General features: G+C 37.5%; 1 protein-coding gene across 1 annotated transcript in view; it reads right to left on the reverse strand.

Annotated features, from left to right (window-relative positions):
* The window catches only part of LOC136668788 (protein NLRC5-like), a 36631-nt gene that overhangs the window by 10910 nt on the left and 3130 nt on the right, over positions 1–22591 (reverse strand). Inside the window, exons 6-26 of the mRNA XM_066646491.1 lie at positions 22116–22226; positions 21882–21983; positions 21427–21537; positions 21017–21127; positions 20316–20435; positions 18808–18909; positions 16913–16994; positions 15041–15233; positions 12807–14553; positions 4835–5008; positions 4299–4475; positions 3918–4091; positions 3600–3773; positions 3270–3443; positions 2885–3058; positions 2532–2699; positions 2256–2432; positions 1732–1905; positions 1079–1246; positions 787–960; positions 19–192 (exon numbers count right to left, since the gene is read on the reverse strand). Coding sequence (XP_066502588.1) covers positions 19–192; positions 787–960; positions 1079–1246; positions 1732–1905; positions 2256–2432; positions 2532–2699; positions 2885–3058; positions 3270–3443; positions 3600–3773; positions 3918–4091; positions 4299–4475; positions 4835–5008; positions 12807–14553; positions 15041–15233; positions 16913–16994; positions 18808–18909; positions 20316–20435; positions 21017–21127; positions 21427–21537; positions 21882–21983; positions 22116–22226 — 4761 coding nt within the window. The remainder of the gene's footprint in view (positions 1–18; positions 193–786; positions 961–1078; positions 1247–1731; positions 1906–2255; positions 2433–2531; positions 2700–2884; positions 3059–3269; positions 3444–3599; positions 3774–3917; positions 4092–4298; positions 4476–4834; positions 5009–12806; positions 14554–15040; positions 15234–16912; positions 16995–18807; positions 18910–20315; positions 20436–21016; positions 21128–21426; positions 21538–21881; positions 21984–22115; positions 22227–22591) is intronic.

Below are 22591 nucleotides of genomic sequence, written 5' to 3' on the forward strand. Positions count from 1 at the left end.
GTCAGGAGAAATGCTTACTTCAGTTTTTGTAGCTTACAGTTTGAATTTTTTAGTAGTTCAGAAAGCTGATTTACTCCAGAGGGTCCTATATTATTTCCACTCAAATCTAGCTCTATTAAGTTTGAGGGGTGTGTTCCCAGAACAGAAGCCAGAGCTGAAGATCCTTCCTCTGTTATACTGCAGTTACTCAGGCTACAGAAAAAATCAAAAGATATTAGTTCAAATATTCCACAGAAAATTGTACTGAAGAGTATACTTTGTCTATATCTAAACCCAATTTAAGGAATATTTGAATTGTTTTACATATGTATTGGAGTAATGTAGTAATTTGCTAGTACAGACGATGCCCATAGAGGGTGAAACAAGGAGGTGAACTCAGAAGTTTTCCAGAATCTCTTAGTGGCTGCCTGGAAGTCATTCTGCATGGCTTATGTAAACTCATCCCATGCTCTAGATTTAATTTCTGCAACTGGCTAATAAGGATTATTTTTGACCAGCTGACCCTATTAGCTTATGGGACAATACAGTGTAACTGCAATGTGTAAATAAAAGAGCTTTTCGCATTTGTGTAATTTTGTTACTGTGTCATCCTATCCCGTTTCATGGTAAAAGACATTACACTATCTCCCAAATAAAAGGAATTCAGTTTTTGTAAGGTGTTCTACCTTATGTTACTTATGTATTAAAAAATCATACTTTAATAAGCTTATAAACGGAAACAATAACCAGTACCATGATACAAATATTAATATAATTATAAGGAACTTTAAACAGAAAAATATTCACCTTATTTTACTGAGTGTAGACTCTGGATTATTCATTCCAGAAGATAGTTGCACTACTCCAGAGTCCTGAAGATTATTGTTGCTCAGATCCAGCTCTTTCAGTTTTGAGTGCTTTGAGCTGAGAACTTCAGCTACAGATGAACAGCTATCCTTCGTTAATTCACATGTACTAAGCCTAAATATAAAATCAGATAAACATTCGTTCACATTTACATACTGAACTGTAAAAGGAAAAAAAAAACTAAAAAGAAATAATTTAGCATATGCAAATGATGCCTTAAAAACTGTATTACATCAGAATCTCCAGTTTACACTTTTGATTCTTCAGTCCAGTGGCTAATTTCTGCAGTCCTGAATCCTGCAGACTGTTGTTACTGAGGTCCATCTTTCTCAAACTGGAGGAATTGAAAACTTTGGCTAGAGCTTTGCAGCTTTCCATAGTTATATTACAGTTGCTCAGCCTAAAAGAAAATATGAAAAAAATAATAATAAAAGATAGCAGTAGCTTGTTTATTGGTCATTTGTTATTATGTGAATGTCAGTGAATGCTAATATTCCTGGTATTAACAGTAACCTGTGTATCAGTGCTCTTTTCTGGTCTGCTGCCTTCTGAATCACATATGTTCAAACAGGATCATGTGCAAAATGTTCAAAAGGTTTGATATATTATTGATCTCTTACACAAAATGTTGCATTTTGCCTGCATCAGTTCATGAAATACCTGAATGTGTTAACTATTAAATAAAAACTATATGCTATAACAGATGTTCACAGATGTTTAACAATATGAGCAGTTACAAATTGATGACATTGTGTTCAGCATCTATCAATAAACTTAGAGAGTATTTTAAACATAAATATACTTTTGTAATGCTGATACCCTTAATCTTAGCCTGTAACATGAAAATATTTTATACAATAACATTAAAATAAGAATAATACTAACCTAAGCTCCTTTATTTTGATGTGTGAATCTTGCAGTAAAGAACATAGCTGCTTAATGTCTGTATCACCTTGCATTTTTCCACTCAGATCAAGCTCTTTCAGTAGTAAGGGATTTTTATTCAGAATATTTTTTAGGGAAGCACAGGCTTCCTCTGCAGCAGGAGTCTTTAACAGCCTTCAGAGACAAAAATAACATTTTCCTTAATGTACATATTCAAAGTAAATATTTTTGTGAAACTAAATGTATATACAAATCTTGGCACAACAAATGAGGCATTAACCATGAAGATATGTGCAAAATATATATATATATATATATATATAGGTAGCTTCAGTGCTGGTAGAAATAAGTCTGTGATGGCCAGATGGGAGAAGTTGTGGAAAAACCCAACAGAAGAAAGCAAGGGTGTGATTATATACATGCTTCAAATGAGTGAAAGATAATTTTATGAGCTTAGTAATTAATTTAAAGGGAACCACTGGCTGAGTATAGAAAGTAATTAATTTTATAAAGTAATAACTTACTTAAGTTCTTTCAGGTTACAGCATGGATTATCTAAGACATGTGTGAGTTTCTCCACTCCTGATTCTCCAGGATCATTCCCTCTGAGATCCAGTTCTCTCAGTTGTGATGAGCGGTTTGATTTCAGAGCTAAGGCCAGATTGGCATATCCTTCTTCTTTTACACTGCAGGATGAAAGTCTTCATGGAAAACAAAATTAGTTCTGTTGAATTTAAACAGTCAAAAATTATACAAACATGTATGATGAAACATAATATATCCCACTTTTAAAGACTCACCTTAGTGTTTGCAATTTACAAAGCGTTAGTAGAGGACAAAGTTGGTTCACTCCAGAATTCCCAAGGTTATTATGACTCAGATCAAGCTCTATCAATGATGATGAATTTGACTGAAGTGCTGAAACCAGAGCAGTGCAGCTTTCCGCTGTAATTTTGGTGTTGTTTATTCTGCAAACAAAATAATTGCATTTATTTTAAGAATGAAATAATTTCAAGAATATTATCACAAATGTTATCATAGTAAAAGGAATCACAATGTGCAAAACTGATATATTTACATTAGATAGCATTTTAACATTTCATATTTCACTTTTAAAACAATAGCTCAAATTTAAATACATTTGTATACACACTTAAGTTTAATAGGCCTGCAATGTAAATCCTCCAGTAGAGCAGTGAGCTGCTTCATTCCAAAATCTCCTTGTATTTTACCACTTAGATCCAGCTCTCTCAGAAGAAGGGGGTTTGATCCTAGAGCTTTAGTCAGATGAGAACAGACTTCCTCTGCAGCAGGATTTTTCAACAGTCTGTAGAAAATAAGATGAAAGCCATCAATATCAGTTTTAAATTTCTCCAACTCATTAAGTTTCTACTCCATTGTAAGAGTATTGCAAACACACAATATATGACCATAGGTGTGTGTGTGTGTGTGTGTGTGTGTGTGTGTGTGTTCTAAATAATCACTACAATTACACAATCTCAAAGTTATTTTATTTTCTGATTTAGTAAACAATTCACCTAATTGTTTCCAGTTTACAATTTGAATCCTCTTGTAGATCAATAAGCAGCTGCACTCCTGATTCTCCAGGATCATTTCCTCTGAGATCCAACTCTTTCAGGTTAGATGAGTTTGATTTCAGAGCTGAAGCTAGAGTAGCATAATCTTCCTCTTTTAGACTGCAGAATGAAAGTCTGGAGAGAAAACAAATGCTGAATACAGTTTAAAAAAGCTTATTCTCTAGGTTCATTCATATCATGTACATAAACATGTATTTGTTAATGTTTCATCTACAGTCCCATCATTACAAAATAATAAAACATGCAAATAATAAAACATGCATAACTCACCCCAGTTTCTGCAGTTTACAATCCTGATTGACAAACAGATCACAAAGCTTCTGCACTCCGGAGTTACTTAGATTATTCTTACTCAGATCCAGCTCTAACAAGTGTGTAGGATTCGAACGAAAGGCTAAAGCCAGAGCACCACAACCTCTCTCTGTAACACTGCTCTTAACCAACCTGCAGCCAAAAATAGTGGAAAATTTATTTAATTAAATTTCCTTCAAAACAAATGTTAAAATAATTTAAAACTACAGTATGGGAGAAACTGTAATTTATTGTGCTTGCATTAAAACTAGGTAATACACATTAAAAACTACACACTTAAGTGTATTTGGTCTGCAGTGTAAATCCCCTAGCAGGGCAGAGATTTCATTCAATCCAGATGCTCCTTGTATTTTCTCACTCAGATCCAGCTCTTTCAGCAGTAATGGGTTTGTTTCCAAAGCTATAGTCAAAACATCAAAGGCTTTCTCTGCATCCTTACTTTTCAAAAGTCTGCCAAAAATGAAAAGATACATGCTAATTACTGACGAATTAAACACACTGATATTTAAGAGTAATTCAAAAAATAAGAAACCATCACAATTGTATTCAGCAAATTATTCTGTAAGCAATTAATTCCAAATTTGAATAGTTTGCTTATTGTTTTTGTATAATCTCTGTTTTAAAATATACATATATATAAAATAATCAAATATGTACCTTAGTGTCCTCAGTTTGCATTTTTGATCCATTTGTAGATTGGTGAGAAGCTTCACTCCTGTTTCTCCAGGATCATTTCCTCTGAGATCCAATTCTACTAGGTTTGATGAAGAGTTTGATTTCAGAGCTGAAGCCAGAGCAGCATATCCTTCCTCTGTTACACCACAGTATGAAAGCCTAAAGAAAGAACAAACATTTATACCTCGTTGCATACTGCACATTTGAACAGTTTCCTCTATAAAACCTGCACTATTTCTAAACTTGTGATGTATATTTGGAGACATCATTTTTAAAAAATATTGCTGACCATATAATGCCAACTACTAAAGGGTTTCTAAACATTTTCATTACACATAAGTGCAAACACTGTAAAATATCAAAATGTAGCCTTCTTAAATTATTTGTTTGGTCTTAAGCTGTGGACCAGGTATGCACATATCCTGTCCTGGAGTTGTTCTAGTTTCCAGCAGTATTTCAAAGCTAATTAAATATATATACACTGTATTTTTAAATATTCATAAACTTGATGAACTCACCTCAGTGTCTCCAGTTTGCATTTTGAACTCTGAAGTCCTGCAGACAGCAGCTGCACTCCCTTGTCATGTAAAGTATTACCACTTATATCCAGCAGAGTCAGCATGCAGGAGTCTGAGCTGAGAGTTTTAAACAGATTTGAGCAGCTTCTCTCTGTCAGGTTACAGTCACAGAGCCTGAAAGTAAAAAAAAATGTAAGACAGGAATGTTCAATAAACAAAATATCAATCCTAAAAAACATGCTAAAAGGAAAAGTAGAACACCTGCTTTAGTTTTCCAACTGTGGGATAAGACGTTTTCAATACATAATTATATTTTACAGGCTTCAATTTCTCATTTAAATTAAATACTCTCATTTAAATTAAATAATTATTTAAATACTCAAACAATGATTTGAATTTCGGTTCTCTTTTCCATTTTACCAACAACTATATTAGTATGTTATTATTATAATGTGCTTGTATAACATAATTGAAATAGGTTCTGACAACCTATGATTTGATGGATGTCTGAATGATTAATTAGTTAATTATATAAAATCCTAACCTGCCCTCTGTACTAACAGACAAGCCCCCAGCTTTAGAAGGCACTACAAAACGTGAATGGGTGGCAAAACACATTTCTGTTTTACATGAATCACAAAAGGCTTTTACAGAAACGGAATGTTCAGAAAGAATAAGGAGAGCACTGCAGAAACAGATGTCAAACAGATGAGAAGTATGAAATAGATGATAAAATGTACTACAAACGAGTGGATTTTCCAGAGTAGAAAGGACCAGGAGTTGTCATTGGTCAGGATGGTGCAGTGGTGTTTGTTAGACATGGAGGTACATGTATTAGGGTACATCACCTCAAACTAAGGAAAGCAAATATGGAGTGTGTAGTGGAGGATGGATCTAGATCATGAAATGAAAAATTAAGACTCTGACTCTCCATTTTCTTTTATATAAAAGGAGAAAACGGAACACTGCATTCCACAGAGTGTGCGTGCTGAAAGACTACGCACCCCCCCCCCCCCCACACACACACTCATGCACACACATATATCTGATAGCCAGAAGGCTAAGCAGAACACTTTTCAGTGACCCCCAGGATGACACTGAGTGGTCCTCTTCAAACTTTATGATGACTGGATGACCAATAAACCAAAAAATCACTCACCAGAGTCTTGGGAACTGGATTATAAAACTCAACCAGATGGAAGACCCCAGAAACCCCGAGCATTTTATCACCCTCCGTGTCGAACTGTCGGACTCTTATCTTATCGCAAGATCGGCAGATGGCCCCAGGACTGCGCTAATGGTGACTTCTCAACCCAAGTTCAAACCAGACAAACAGCATGGACCAACAGTGCCCCCAAGTGGATATTTGCGAAATCATATGCCACCCTAATCATTTCTCTCTTTCTCAAAAGGGAATTATCTTGGACGCATATGTTTCTGCTGAATCTAAGCATGTATTATGCAATGTGTTATTAATGTTATCCTCTGTTATTCTCAGGTGACTGTCTACTAACTAATCGAGTGATGTAAATTAATGTTTTAATCACAAAGAATGATTCCTATCAAGTTAAAAGAATGTTAATTAATCTCTAGTAACTATTATAGTTGATGTAATTGCATCAGTATACTCATTATGCTATATTCAAGTATATACGAAGTATTAATTCTAGGATGTTCTATTTTCGCCAAACCATAAGTGATTTTTATTTCTCTGGAACTTGAGACGGTCACGTGGGTTCCCCAAACCCAGGAACCAATCAGAGAACAGTGACCTCCCAAGTGGGCATGACTACGCCACCTATGAAAAAGGAGTCCCTCAGTTCTACACTCTCTGCTTTTTGTTTTCTCTCTCTGCTTTTTGTTTCTCAATGCTGCTTTTTGATTCACTCTCTGCTTTTTGCTTCTCAGCTTTTTTCTACGCTTCTACGCTCTTTCCTTTCTGAAGCTGACAGAGCCGACTCTCCCAAAAGACTATTAAAAGACAGATCTTCATGTGAACTAACAGGGGATGCCTTGTGTCAGTTAGCATTGCAATACAGAAGTTAAAACAGTGAAAAGGTCAATTAGCTCTGTCAGTAACTTTCAACATATCTTTTATTTTGTGTTCATCGTTTTGTAGCCCAATCGAAGTTTAATTTTATGACTGATCAAAGCAGGTGAAACTTATTTTGGCCAGAATAAGAGCCACCGCTGAAATTAGTTGAAAATTTGAAATTAGTTTTAGTTATTTACTTCGGAGAACATCGCTTCTGTGAATTAAGGAAACAGAGAGCTTTTATTCTGATGTCTCTTCCTTCTGGAAGTGAATCCCAATCAGGACAGCGAGCCAGAGGAGCCCTTCAACTGATGTCACAATGCTCTGAGGGCGCCTGAAGCAGCCTGCCTCGTAAGTGACAACTTCTAAGCTAACCCAGCCTCAACGCTCCCACTAAAAAAACTGCAGAATCCAGGCTGGCCTCTCTACAATCACCTCAACGCGCTGCTGTACCCATCGATTGGGTGAGTTTGAAGCTGATGTCTAATGAAGTTTCTTGATAAATTTACATACTAATTAAATCTCATTTAGCAACACATATTATTCACAAGTCATATAGCCTAGCCAATTATTAAATTCGGAATGGTCTCACCTGCATTGATTCCATTGAGATTTTGATGATTATGCTATGTTTATCAACTTATTATCATTCCTCTTAATAAAGTATTTCTATTATTTGAAATAATACAGTGTGTGGAGTCTATTTCTAAGAGTCAGAAATTCCTGAAAACTCACAGCTAGCGTTGAACGTTATTTATCTAAGATTTCAATCTTAGATAAATTTTAATGTTGTTATCTAAATTCAGTAATAATAATAATAATAATTATTATTATTATTAATTTATTATTATTATTATTATTATTATTATTATTATTATAAGTGATAATCACCATTACCTATTTCAAATACTGTTACTACACTACAAGTGCGAGGATCAACATGTCATACAGGAAGATGCAGAAAAGGACACAAATATTGTGCAACGACAGGAGATGACAGAAAATACTTACAGAACACACAGATGTTTTGAGGAGTTAGAAGTGTCAGAGCTGCAAAAGGATTCACCTACATGTGCTTCGGAGTCACTTCGGCTACTTTTGGCAGTTATTTGTCAAAAAAGATGGACACTTAATTCTATCGATATAAAAGCTGCATTTCTATAGGGAACAGCACTGTCACTTGATATTTATATGAAGCCTCCCCCCGAGGTTGATTGTGAAAAAATATGGAAGCTCAAAAAGTGTGTGCATGGTCTGGCAGATGCCCCATTGTACTGGTACAACAGAGTTAAGGAAATAGTGCTGGGAACAGGAGGAAAATTGTCTAAGGTTGATCCAGCTGTTTTCTATTGGCTAGATCATGACTACACCGTAACTGGGGTACTTGCCTGTCACATGGATTACTTTATTTGGGGATGTACACTGTAGTGGAGTATGGACCAGATCAAGAAATGAAAAGTTTAAGACTCTCCACTCTGATAAGGATTTTTGGAACAGAACCCCACATTCCACAGAATGTGTGTGTGTTGAAAGACTCTGCACACCCCCACACACACACAAGCTCACGCACACACATATGTCTAAACCCAAAGACTAAGCAGAACACACTTCAGTGACCCCAGGATGAATGAGTCACCACCTTCAACCCAGATGACTCCTAACCCAGGGTTATTAATATTGGAAATTTTATCTTCAAAGAAGTGTAAGAAGGAGTTACAGAGTTCAGAGGAGGGTATCATGTTGCTGCCAGGGGCTTTGAAAAGTTTAGAGATTGTTGTAAAGAGATTACGGGGGTTAGCATTAGGCCTATTAATAAGACCTGAGAGATACCTAGACTTGGCGGTGTGTAAGGAATCTCTGTATTTGCGCATGTGTTGCAGATAAGCATCAGCATGCACTGTTAATTTGTTTTTTTTTTGTATAGCCTTTCAAGCTGACGACCGGCTTGCTTCATAGTGTGCAGCTCAGTGGTGAACCAGGGAGCAGAAGTGGTGAAAGAGACCAATTTGGTTTTCACAGGAGCAGATGCATTGAGGGACGCGGAATGAGCAGAGTTAAGCATTGTGGCATGTACCTCAGGAGAGGATGGAGCAGTGAGAACAGGAAAGCTCATATTGATGGACTGAGCGAAGGAACAGGGATCAATAGATTTAATATTACGGAAAGAGATAAGTCTTTTAACAGATTGGTGAGCTACATTCATAGGGACAGAGAATAGAAGGAGCTTATGGCCAGAGAGTGGGAACAGGAGAGGATGAATGTTGTGAACAAGGACAGAAGAAGAACAGACTAGGTCAAGTGTGTGACCTTTGTCATGAGTAGGAAAATCTACATGTTGAGTGAAGGAAAAGCAGTCAAGGAGAGCTAAAAAATCAGTCACAAACTTGTTGTCAGGAGTGTTAACATGTATAATTGAAGTCACCTAGTAGCAACAGTCGAGAAGAAGAAGAGTTAGCGAGAATGAGTAGCTCAGATAGTTCAGAGAAAAAGGATGAATTAGATTTGGGGGGGGGCGATAGATGAGGAGTACAGTAATAGAGCCAGGTGTTTTGACTGCAAGATACTCAAAAGATGATGGTGATGAGAAAACAAGTTCAGTAATTCTGAGATTGTTTTTAAAGATCACTGCCAGACCGCCCCACGGCCTGAGGAACGTGGTTTTTGCACATAATTAAAGTTGGGTGGGGTTGCTTGGTTGAGAGAATAGTAATCACCTGGTTGTTGCCATGTTTCTGTTAGGAAAAGGAGATCAAGTGAATTGTCCAATATTAATTTTTGCAACAGATAAGAGTTGTTAGTGAGTGAGCGATTTAGCCTTGAGCCATGGTGAAGATAGCGTCGCCGGTTGAGTATACCAGCTCTGCAGGCAGCAACAGCAGAATGTTTGGAAAGAAAGTTAGAATACCTATATTTACGTAGTTCATCAGCCGTATCACTAACAAACAGTGAGTTGAACAGGGGGTCGGGGTTCATGTGGGGGCAATCAAGGACGGGAAAAAGTGGAATAGCCAGCAATAGAGTCATAGCAGATAGCAGGTGCATTGTCAGTGGGTTGGAACAAAGTAATTGCAGAGCCGCAGAGCTAGCAGACATTGTAGGCGGGAACCGCAGATTTGGGGCAGGACAGCAGCGAGGGCAGCTGGAACAGAAGCCGAGATCCGCGAAGTTAGAGCAGGACAGCGGCGAGGCCAGCTGGAACAGCAGTCGAGATCCACAAAGTTGGAGCAGGACAGCGGCGAAGCCAACTGGAACAGCAGCCGGGAACTACAGATTTGGGCAGGACAGCAGCAAAGCTAACCGGCCGGAATCCACAGAGCTAGGGCAGGACAGCCTCGGTGCGAACCGGCCTGAATCCGCAGGGTTGGGGAAGACAGTCAAATAACCGCGAAGATTACAACCGGGCTCTCTTCTTTTCGCTCGTTTGTCTCCTCTCTACGCCGACAAGACGACTCTTCAAAAGAAATCTCTAAGAAAAGGACTTCACGCAACTCCCAAGGGATGCCTTGTGTCAGTTAGCAGTGCGATACAGAAACTACAGAGTAACGTCGAGTAATTGTCAGTAATCTTTTCTTTGTTTATTTGTGTTTGTGTTTGTAGCCCAATCCAAGTATTTAATTTTACGACTGATCAAAGCAGGTGAAACTTATTCGTGGTCAGAATAAAAGACACTTTTATTCTGGGATTTTATTCTAGAATTAGTTCTGGGAATTGGAGGAAAACAGCAAGCTTTTACCTATCGGGAAGTGGAAAGTCCAGCCAAGCCAGCAGCTCTCTGTGAAGGGAATCCCCGACTGATGTCACACCGTCCGAAGGACGTCGAAAAGTGGCTGACTCACCCGGGAGGGAATCTCCCCACTGATCAGACTAACTTCAGCCGTGACAAGTCAAGCCCCAGAGAAACAACAGAGCAAAGATCTGCGGGACATCAGCGGCTGTGATCATAAAACCCGAAATCGGCAGAAAAGTAAGCTAAATTCCTCATTTTCAGAGCTGAAATTGAATTAAATCTCTTGATAAAATCATATCTTGATCAGATTAGATCATAACAAGCCTCACTCCCAAGCCATATCGCCTATCCTATATCTAAATTCAAACCGGTTTCACCTGCATTGATTCCGTGAGATTTTGATGATTGTGCTATGTTTATCAAATATTATCTTTCCTCTTAATAAAGTATTTTCATTGTTTGAAATAAGTGTTTGGAGTTTGTTCATTAAGAGTCTGAAAATCCTGAAGAACTCACGTAGCGGTGACAGTATTCCCTCTCTAATTAATTGTTAATATTTTTGTCATTTAAGTCAATAATAATAATAATTATTATTATAAGTTATAATCACTATCAAGCTCGAATACGGTCACTCCCCTACAACACAAAGTTTTGCTACAACTGTACTTCCACATCTCAGATCTATTTTTCAAGTTGGATGTGAAGCCCATGATAACTTCTGTTATGTGGGTATAGACCTTGTAACTGTTGACGAAAAGGTACAAGTACACCAGGAAAACTACATTCAGCACATGCAACCCATACATATAAACCCCTCACGAGCAACATGATTCACCACTCTATGGGGAGGAAAAAGACCTGCTTAGATTGATGATAGGCCAGATTCTCTGGATTGCAAGACAGAGCAGACCAGCTGTTATGTTTGATGCCAGCAGCCTTGTATCAAGCTTCAAAACAGCAACTGTCCAAACACTCAATGAAGCAAACGGAATAGTATGCAAACTTAAGTCCAAGAACATAGTTCTGAACTTTCAACACTTTCAAAAACTTTATGTTCAGCGATGCCTTGTTTGGAAATCTTTCAGATGGTGGCACTCAAGGAGGGCACTTGATTGTTCTAATGGGAGAATGTGGAAAGTTCTCACCCCTTTCCTGGCAGTCAAAAGAGTTAAGAGGATTGTACAGAGCACTCTTGCTGGAGAAACATAGGCAATGTCGGAAGGAATTGATAATGCTATTTTTCTGGCAACACTATACTCAGAACTAACTAAGGGTGATGCTGAACATGCCCTACCAGTAATTTGCGTCAGGGATAATCATTCACTTGCTGATTCGCTGAAGTCCACAAAATAAGTCTCTGAGAAGAGACTCTGTCTGGAAATAAGCAGCATTAAAGAACTTTTGCAAACAAGGAAGGTTGAGCGGGCACTATGTACAGCACAAAAGAACAACTTGCAGACTTACAAAAAATGGGGCATCATCTTACAAGTTACTTGAAGCACTGAATGTAGGACAATGGAATCTGGATTAAAATAACAACATCAAAGTGCTGTTGAGACATACCAAGTAATGTTCAGTATCTTCTGTTAACAGTAATCGTTTTTTTTTTAAGAAGTAAGGGAGTTTGATAATGTTCATATATGTTTAGTTATATAATTAGTTAATACTGTGTATATACTTAAACTGCAGTACAAAAGGAGGACTTTTATTCTGGAGGGAGTGTTGTTTCAAAAGTTCATCTTTTCTTGTGTTAACACATCCATGTCTTACAGTGTGTTCTCCGAACTTTACATAGTACTACATATGATTGGTGTTGCTCAACATGGCCAATGAAAGTACCTACAAAGGTATTTTTCATTCAAGTTAGTACCATACTATGATTTATTTCAGATCAATTTTAGCAAAAGGATTATAGTGCCTAATCAATTTAAGGGACAGATTGAGAAAGTGTAAAGCTGTATTTGGCACACATTTTGACAGCTGCACAATTCCATATAATACTATTTTAAAACCTGAATTAATTAACCTTTAATTAAAAAATATATATTTTTTATAATCATCTGCTATTTTTATATTAAAATCTTAATTAACTGATCCTGTTTGAACTATGATTTAAAATACGGGAACACCTGATGAAAAATAGTTCAGATTTTTAATTGCTATTAAAAAAATGCATTAATAACTAGTTTGGAGTAATAAGTCTCACTTACAAAGCAGTTGTGGCATCTTTGACCACTGGCATTAGTCTGTGAAGACACTCGTCTGATTTGATGAACTTCTGTAAATCAAATATTTCCAGCTTTTCTTTCGATGTCCGCAGCACAAAGACCAGAGCTGACCACTGCGCAGGTGAGAGTTCAGCTTCAGAGAGACTTCCTGAGCCCATAAGATTCTGGACCTCTTTAACTAGAGAGTCATCATTTAGCTCATTCAGGCAGTAGAACAGATTGATTGATCTCTCTGGACAAAGATTGTTTTTAAATGAAGATTTGATGTACTCGACTATGCCTTTCTGGGAGTCAGTCTTATCTCTTGTGTGTTTCAACAGACCTCGGATAATTGTCTCATTAGACTCCAGCGAGAGACCCAGAAGAAAGCGAAGGAAAAGGTCCAGGTGTCCATGTTCACTCTCCAAAGCCTTGTCCACTGCAGCCTTGAGCAAATCAATGACTTTCGGTTTTTCATTTTCTTGTGATGTGGACTCAGATTCAAAAACATTTTTGTCATCATTTCTGAGGCATGTGTATGTAAATAAGGCAGCAAGAAACTCTTGAATACTCAGATGCACAAAGCTGAAAACGGTGCCAAGAAACTGGACTGTCTCCTGAGTGCACAATCCTGAGTACACCGATATCTTACTGAGGTCAATTTCACATTCTTCTAGATCTTCTGTGTAGAAAATCAGGCTGTTGTTTTTCAAGTGCTGAAAAGCCAACTTTCCCAGAGAAAGAATGCCCTTTTTATCCCAGGGTACATCCAAGGTATTCTTTCCAGAGTACTTCAGGTTCCCCTGTATGGTCTGAAAGATCAGAAAGTACATGTACATTTCCGTCAGTGTCTTTGGTGTTTCTCCACCCTCTGGTGCTTCTAAAATTTTCTGAAGTACTGTGACTGAGATCCAGCAGAAGACAGGGATATGGCACATGATGTGGAGGCTTCTTGATTCTTTAATGTGGTCAACTACTTTGTTGGCCACTGTCTGATCACTGATTCTTTTTCTGAAGTATTCCTCTTTCTGCTCATCATCGAAGCCACGCAACTCTGTCACCTGGTCAATAAACTCAGCAGGGATCTTACTGGCTGCTGCTGGTCTAGTGGTTATCCATAAAAGAGCAGACGGAAGCAGATTTCCCTTGATGAGGTTTGTCATTAGAACGTCCAGTGAGGCTGAGGTTGAGACATTACTCAACGTCTCATTTTCATGGAAATTCAGAGGAAGCTGACATTCATCCAAACCATCAAAGATAAACATGACTTTAAACCTATCTGTGAATCTCATGCCTTTGGTCTCTGGGAAGAAAAAGTAGATGATATCCATCAAACTATGATTTCCCTTCTTCAGATTCAGTTCTCGGAAAGGTAGTGGGAATATGAACTTGATTTCTTCATAAGTTTTACCTTCAGCCCAGTCCAAAATAAATTTCTGCAAACAAATCGATTTTCCAATCCCTGCAATCCCTTGGGTCATCACAGTTCTGATGGGTTTGTCTTGGTCAGGTCGAGGTTCAAACATGTTGCTGATTTTGATTGGTGTGTCTTCATCAATTTGATTTGCATTTTTTTCAACATTTCTCATTTCATGTTCTTTGTTTCCCTGTCCTTCAGTGATGTACAGATCTGTGTAGATGTTGTTTAGTATGTTGGACTCTCCTTGTTTTGCAATTCCTTCATGCACACGTTGGCACTTTTTAGTTAGTTTCCTTTTGAGTTTACGTTGTTGAAATCCAATCAGGGCATCTACAAAAAGAATTTTAAAATTAAATTAACTAGTGTGAAACAGAATAGAGACCATGTATAATAATCTTACATCACATTTAAAACTATTAAAATCCATTTCGCAGTTAGGAAACACACTATAGGGCCATATATTAGCGGAAAACATGTCATTTAACATTCTTCCTTAAATCAAGAGTGCTAATATAGAATTTGTTCCATTTTTGCTTCAGTAACAATAAATATAACTTAATATGTTCTATTTTTTTGGAACTATCTATGATGAGAATACTACTGAAGCTGATTTTTGATGTGATGATTAGATCTAGAACTGGATAGATCTTGATCCCACAGATACTTCAGTGAAGGTACATTGCACCTTCACTCCAGTTAACAGTTCCACTGTTTCAGTCTAGTTAAAAGATGGTAAATTCATCATTATAAGGAGTGGCTTCAGTCCTTATTCAATCTGAACATTCTGTGAATGTATTGACATCTGTGGCCCTCTCACCTTGCAGGGCTTCCGCAAGGTCCTCATGGTTCATCATCTTCAGGAAGAAGAGCCCCATATTAAGAACACCCTCTCGCAGGTCCCACATCTCTTCCTTCATATCCCCGTAATAATTAGTGTTCTCTTTTCTCAGAAGTTTCTTGTACATTTCCAATTCATGTTGTACAAACACAAAGATTTTTTTCCGAAGATCCTTAAAAAATGATAATTAGGTAAAAACATTATATATGTTTACATTACATTATATATATATATATATATATATATATATATATATATATATATATATATATATATATACACACAATACAATATATATATACAAACCGGATTCCAAAAAAGTTGGGACGCTAAACAAATTGTGAATAAAAACTGAATGCAATGATGTGAAGATGGCAAATGTCAACATTTTATTCGTAATAGAACATAGATGACAGATCAAATGTTTAATCTGAGTAAATGTAACATTTTAAAGGAAAAATATGTTGATTCAAAATTTCACAGTGTCAACAAATCCCAAAAAAGTTGGGACAAGTAGCAATAAATGGCTGAAAAAAGAAATTGAGCATATAATGAACAGCTGGAAGACCAATTAACACTAATTAGGTCAATTGACAACATGATTGTGTATAAAAAGAGCTTCTCAGAGTGTCAGTGTCTCTCTGAAGCTAAGATGGTAAGAGGATTACCAATTCCACCATTGTTGCGCAGAAAGATAGTGCAGCAATACCAGAATGGTGTTACCCAGCGTAAAATAGCAAAGACTTTTAAGTTATCATCATCAACCGTGCATAACATCATCAAAAGATTCAGAGAATCTGGAACAATTGCTGTGCATAAGGGTCAAGGCCGTAAAACTCTACTGGATGCTCGTGATCTCCAGGCCCTTAAATGTCACTGTTTGCACTGGGCCAGGGGTCTTGCAAAATGGAAGACTGTTCTGTGGTCAAATGAGTCACGATTTGAAGTTCTTTATGGAACACTGGGACGCCATGTCATCCGGACCAGAGAGGACAAGGATAACCCAAGTTGTTATCAACGCTCCTTCAGAAGCCTGCATCACTGATGGTATGGGATTGCCTGAGTGCTAGTGGCATGGGCAGCTTGCATGTCTGGAAAGGCACCATTAATGCAGAGAACTATGTTCAGGTTCTAGAACAACATATGCTCCCATCTAGACGTCATCTCTTTCAGGGAAGACCCTGCATTTTTCAACAAGATAATGCCAGACCACATTCTGCAGCAATCACAACATCATGGCTACGTAGGAGAAGGATCTGGGTACTGAAATGGCCAGCCTGCAGTCCAGATCTTTCACCTATAGAGAACATTTGGCGCATCATAAAGAGGAAGGTGCGACAAAGAAGGCCCAAGACGATTGAACAGTTAGAGGCCTGTATTAGACATGAATGGGAGAGCATTCCTACTTCTAAACTTGAGAAACTGGTCTCCTCTGTCCCCAGACGTCTGTTGAGTGTTGTAAGAAGAAGGGGGGATGCCACACAGTGGTAAAAAATGGCCTTGTCCCAACTTTTTTGGGATTTGTTGACACCATGAAATTTTGAAACAACATATTTTTCCCTTAAAATGATACATTCTCTCAGTTTAAACTTTTGATCTGTGATTTGTTTTCTATTCTGAATAAAATATTAGATGTTGGCACCTCCACATCATTGCATTCCGTTTTTATTCACAATTTGTTTAGTGTCCCAACTTTTTTGGAATCCGGTTTGTATATATATATATATATATATATAGCTATCTTGTGCTGGAAGAATAATATCTAGTAATATATTTTAAAAAATATTGCAGGGCATACATATATTAATGACACATATCTTTTTATTTATATTTAAAATCAAAAATACTTACATCAAAGATATTGAACAGATAGTCTGTACGCTTTTTTTGCAGCTTGTCACCAGTCACTGGAGAGTTTGAATCTTTATGGTCTCTGCAATCACAAAACAATTATATTTGTTATGTACAGCCCCTATGGGGGTTGATCTGTCGATAAAATGTTTCAAATAAAATTCAAGAGATCATTAAGAAACTTCTTTACTGCTTTTCTTTAGGTGGGTGTTTTTTTTCTAAGTATTGACTTATTCAATAGCTCATTCAATTTGTTCACAATAACGACAAGAGCAGATTATTGGCTCTACCTCAGAATAAGATCAACAAGACCTTTATCAGCAGACTCAGTGCTACTTGTGTTTAGTTGTGGTCTAGGTGATTACTGTTCCTCATGGGAATAGCCATATTATGTCTGTATTTGGGCAGTTTATGGGAGAGTATCTTACTCTCTATGGAAGTTGAAGTAACTATGGGAGTTAAAGTAACTATCCATCCATTATCTGTAACCGCTTATCCAATTTAGGGTCGCGGGGGGTCCAGAGCCTACCTGGAATCATTGGGCGCAAGGCGGGAATACACCCTGGAGGGGACGCCAGTCCTTCACAGGGCAACACAGACACACACACATTCACAGACACTTTCGAGTCGCCAATCCACCTGCAACGTGTGTTTTTGGACTGTGGGAGGAAACCGGAGCACCAGGAAACCCACGCGGACACGGGGAGAACACACCAACTCCTCACAGACAGTCACCCGGAGTGGGAATCGAACCCACAACCTCCAGGCCCCTGGAGCTGTGTGACTGCGACACTACCTGCTGCGCCACCGTGCCGCCCTTAAAGTAACTAATATACCAAAAATGTCCATATACTCATGCTAATTTTTTGTTATGGAAAGAGCCAGCATCACACACAGAACTAATCGTTCTTAATAGAATGATGGATGGTAATTCTTATGGCAAATAAAATACAAATGTTAAGTTCATATTTGGACAGAGGAATAATGAGCTCCATTAGTACTGTGACATCATTACACCAGCCTTTGCTGTTATTAAAGCAGATTCTGCCACCACACAATTACTCCAAAAAGTTGCAGGTCGAAATTTAGAGATAAAGCCAAAATATTGGACAGAATTTCCAATGACTAGAATTGATTAACTAAGCTTATTGTGAATGAAGCTGCTTGTGATATTTTGAGCAAGGTTAATATATTCAATTTAAATTTAAGACATATTTTAGGCATATATAGTGATTGTATAAAGAAACAGTTTGTGGAGCTGCGTGGTTGTTCCTTGTGTTTTGAATTAGCCTAATATAATTTGCACATTTGACGATTTTAGTAAAAACACGGCATTGTCATCTAAGATATTAAAGACTGGCAGAAAGTGGATATAACTTGAGAACTTCTGAGGCAATGTACCATACTAAGAGCAATACGAGTAATCCTTCCCTCTTTAGATAGGGTGACCAGACGTCTCCTTTTACCCGGACATGTCCTCTTTTTTAGACTTAAAAAAATGTCCGGGAGGAATTTCACAAACGTCCGTTTCTAGAGCTTACATAGAACTTTGAGAAGCATTTCGTTCACAAACTAGTCCTACCCTCCCCTACTCCGTTTGGTTCGCTTCAGCGAGAAGGGGTCGTGGTGAAGTAGCCTAAAATCTTCAGATTGGACGGTCTGACTGTAGAGGTACCGTTATTGGTCGATAACCTTCTCTGTAAACATTCAATTGGTCAGTCTGCACGTCAGTAGTCGTCCACCCCCACCCCCCGGAGACGTGTCCTCTTTTTCACCATCTCAAATCTGGTCACCCTACTTTAGAGTGTAAATATTCTCAATCAAATATTCTCAACCCATTTCTAAGCCTGCATCTGAAGAAGAGATAAGTAAGAGCAATGAAATGAAAGCAATACCTTGTCTGACATAATGATCCTCTTCTGATGGAGTCTGTCTTTGACTGGTCAGTTTTCAAGGACCAAGTGCTGGATGCAAGGGAGGGTAAAATTTTCTCAATTCTACCAGGGAAATTGTAAAAAAAAGTGTTTGAAAGTGTATGTAACAAAAAGGACTCAATGAAAGCATTAAAAGTAGCTGTATTTTCTGAACTCTTATTTAACATCATCTATTTACAAACTAAATTACAAACATGATAACTGAACCAAAATTGCTGTTTTAAATCAGTCTTAAAATAATATGAATTCTAACAGGAAAATCAAGGGCAACATACACTTATTACATACATATAATTATAGTTTCATTCAGCACAAAATGGAACTTTTACATTTGTGCTAACACACAATATCTGAGTTTGTTTATACAGATCTTCTCTGAACAAAAGTCGTTAACATGCATTTACGTTAAGACTGTAATCAGAAAATATGTAGTGTAGTGTTGCCAATTGTCAAAATTTTCCCGTATTTGGACACTAAAAATGCGTTCTGTTTTGAACTGATACGGGACATGTTTTGTTACGTATTTTTGAGGTCACACTTTTATATTTGAGACAGAAACATGCAGCTTTCTCTCAGCCAGAGCGAGGGGCAGATTCTCCCTGGCTCCCAAACAGAGAACACGCTTTTTATTTGTCGTCACCTTTATTTAGCCAATCAGCAGTGAGTTATCATTCAGTGTGCAGCCAATGGAGACACAGTCCCTGCTACAGCGATTTGTTTTGCTGTGGCGCTGAGAGCTGAAACACTGGGAACTATGGCTCTGCTTTAGATAGAACTAATGTTATTTTAGCTCCTTGTGGCCTTGCTTAATGTGTACCTCGTCAAAGAAATTAGCTGCTATGAGGCAATTACCCCAGACTCCACTGGTTAAATCTTAGCCCCTTAATCATTCATCTCTAGTGATGGCCCTGGACAAGAGCAGGTTTTCCAATGACTTACAACTTAGGACACAAACTGTTGTGAACATGGAATTCTTTCCTGTTCTTACTTGATTTAACTCTTCTGCTTTTCATCAGTCTGAGGTTCCAGATGACCCAGCATATATTGCACTACACATTTTCAAGAGGAGTAGGATCTAGACAGCAGGAAGCCAACGTCCCACCTGTACAACCTTAAGCCACACTCTTGAAATGTGAAGACTGTGGCTTAGTGTTGTTTTACTGAAACAAGGGAATTCCCTGATGTATTAACTCATTCATTCATTGTCTGTAACAGCTTATTATGTATTCAAATATTTGATGTACACATTAGCATTAATGCTGCCTTTCTCAAGATATCCATGCCTCTAATACATGCTGATACATGACAGACGCTGGCTTTCCTATTAGACTTTGGCTGAGGGAACACGATATCCTTGATATGTCCCGTTACAACATTTCTGAGACCTTCTGCAAGTAGAAAAATTAAATATAATCATTTTTGCTAATACATAATGTGTTCTAGGATGAGTAAGGAGAAAAAATGTATACCTTTCCTGAGGGGTTGGTTTCACCTTCAGGGTGAGAGGTTCTGCCATTGACTGGTTACTCTTCAAAGACTGCTGTGAAAGAGTGCTGTGAACAGGGGAGCCTGTTCTTTTCTCCAGTCCACTAAAATCAGACAGAGAAGTATGTTAGGCTTTGTGTCCAAAAAGTCTGAACGTACTCCCATTGCATGATACATTAGAAACAGAAAATTGTCATCTGCAATAACTATAAAAAGGCTGAAAAACTTTTAATACTGATCTACAGAGATTGAAACTAGTCATTCTGACACGAAAAGCAAAGAATTTTCCACCTACAGATGCCTTCTATACCTAACAGTACATTAATTAATCTGCAAATTAATTTCACCAGATTAAAAAGGGCTGTGACATTCATGGCATTCAATTTTTAAGTTTTAGTTTTTATTTATAAGTTTGAAAAATAATCTGAAAAGATTAGTAGCAAATAAATAGACCATTGTGTATTTGTAAGCATGCATATAAATGTGTTAACCTGTTTTTTTTCTTTAGTGTAGCAAAGTTTTGCCAGTTCTTGTTATTATATGATTGACACAGACCAGGCTGAATGACAAGATTCACAGACTTTCTAGCAATATCTCATAAAGAAGGAAAAAGAGTCAAGACTAAGGAATTTTTAATATGCATTTTTGGATGGAAATGGGACGAGCAAAAAACATATAGGAATACCTTTCCTGCGGGGCTGATCCCCCCGTCAATGTGAGAGGTTCTGCCATTGACTGGTTACTTTTTAAAGACACACAGCTAGACACAGGGGAGTTTGACCTTTTCTTAGTTCCACTAAAATCAGACAGACATGTGTTAGGCCTATTATTCAATAAAAGCAATTAATCCCATTGCAAGTTACTTTTATAAACCCATTACATTGTGTAATTATTATAATCCAAAAAGAAAAAAAATCTTAACCAGTTAGTTGCAAGTAAATAACAAATTGTTTCACACTGGTGTATTTTTGGGGCAGAACTGTTTTGACAGCTGATATGTTACTCTCTCTGTCCTGTTCTAGCAACATCCAAGAAAGATCAGACAAGACAAGATTGGATGATAGAAGGACAAGCAAGTAAAAAATAATTGAATACCTTTCCTGAGGGACTGGTTTCCCCTTCAAGGTGAGAGGTTCTGCCATTGACTGGTCGCTCTTTAAAGATACACAGCTGGATACAGGTGAATTTGACCTTTTCTCAGTTCCACTAAAATAAGACAGGATACTGTTTCAGGAATTATCATTGAAAATCATTTAAAATAAATGTGTGACAAAAACATTCAGTAGCGTACTTTAAAATAGTTCTACTAGTTGCTAGTTACTGTTCACATTTGCCTTATCTGCCAATTGCCAATTTGCTTATAGATCCAAATACAATCACTGATTGGGGATAGTTTTTTAAACTGTTTGGCAACATACTCAACCATGTACTTAAAGAATTATTGCTCTCTTGAACTCTCCCATCACACGTCATCACTAGGAATCAAACTTGTAATAGATGCAATATATCTAAGAACCTGAGAAAGAAATTTGAAGACGTGAAGGGAATACCTTTCCTGGGGTTCTGTTTTCAAAGTGAGAGGTTCTGCCATTGACTGGTCGCTCTTTAAAGACACACAACTGGATACAGGAGAGTTTGACCTTTTCTCAGTTCTAAACATAATCACACAGAAAATTGTTCCATACTAAGAATATTTCAGAAGCATTCATAACAGACAAGGCAGGAGTTTTGAATATGCATTTTGGGATTGGATCAAGACAAGCTAGAATAACATAAAGGAATACCTTTCCTGAGGGACTGGTTCCCCCTTCAAGGTGAGAGGTTCTGCCATTGACTGGTCACTCTTTAAAGATACACAGCTGGATACAGGGGAGTTTGACCTTTTTTCAGTTCCACTAAAATCAGAAAAGTGTTTTAGGCATAATATCTAATAAAAATGTGTTATACTATTCCCAAGATATTTTTATAAACACATAACACTGCATAATATTTACTGTTCATTTCAGTTAAATATAGACTGCCAACAGGATTATTATGACCACAATCCAAAGAACAATAACCAAGTCTGAGGCTGCCTTATGTTTGGGGCATTGGAAATGTTACATTAAATATTGTTTTTATAAGAGTGTAATTCATTATGCTATTGCTATTGTAGGTTTGCTGCTCATTGTTTAATACATGGTTCTTGAATAAGCACTGTTCCTGTAATCTGTAAAATTACTGATTGTGTTGGTACCAGTGGTATGTTTAGCATTTAAAT

Source organism: Hoplias malabaricus, chromosome 15 (genome assembly GCF_029633855.1).
Source record: "Hoplias malabaricus isolate fHopMal1 chromosome 15, fHopMal1.hap1, whole genome shotgun sequence".
Classification (NCBI taxonomy): domain Eukaryota; kingdom Metazoa; phylum Chordata; class Actinopteri; order Characiformes; family Erythrinidae; genus Hoplias; species Hoplias malabaricus.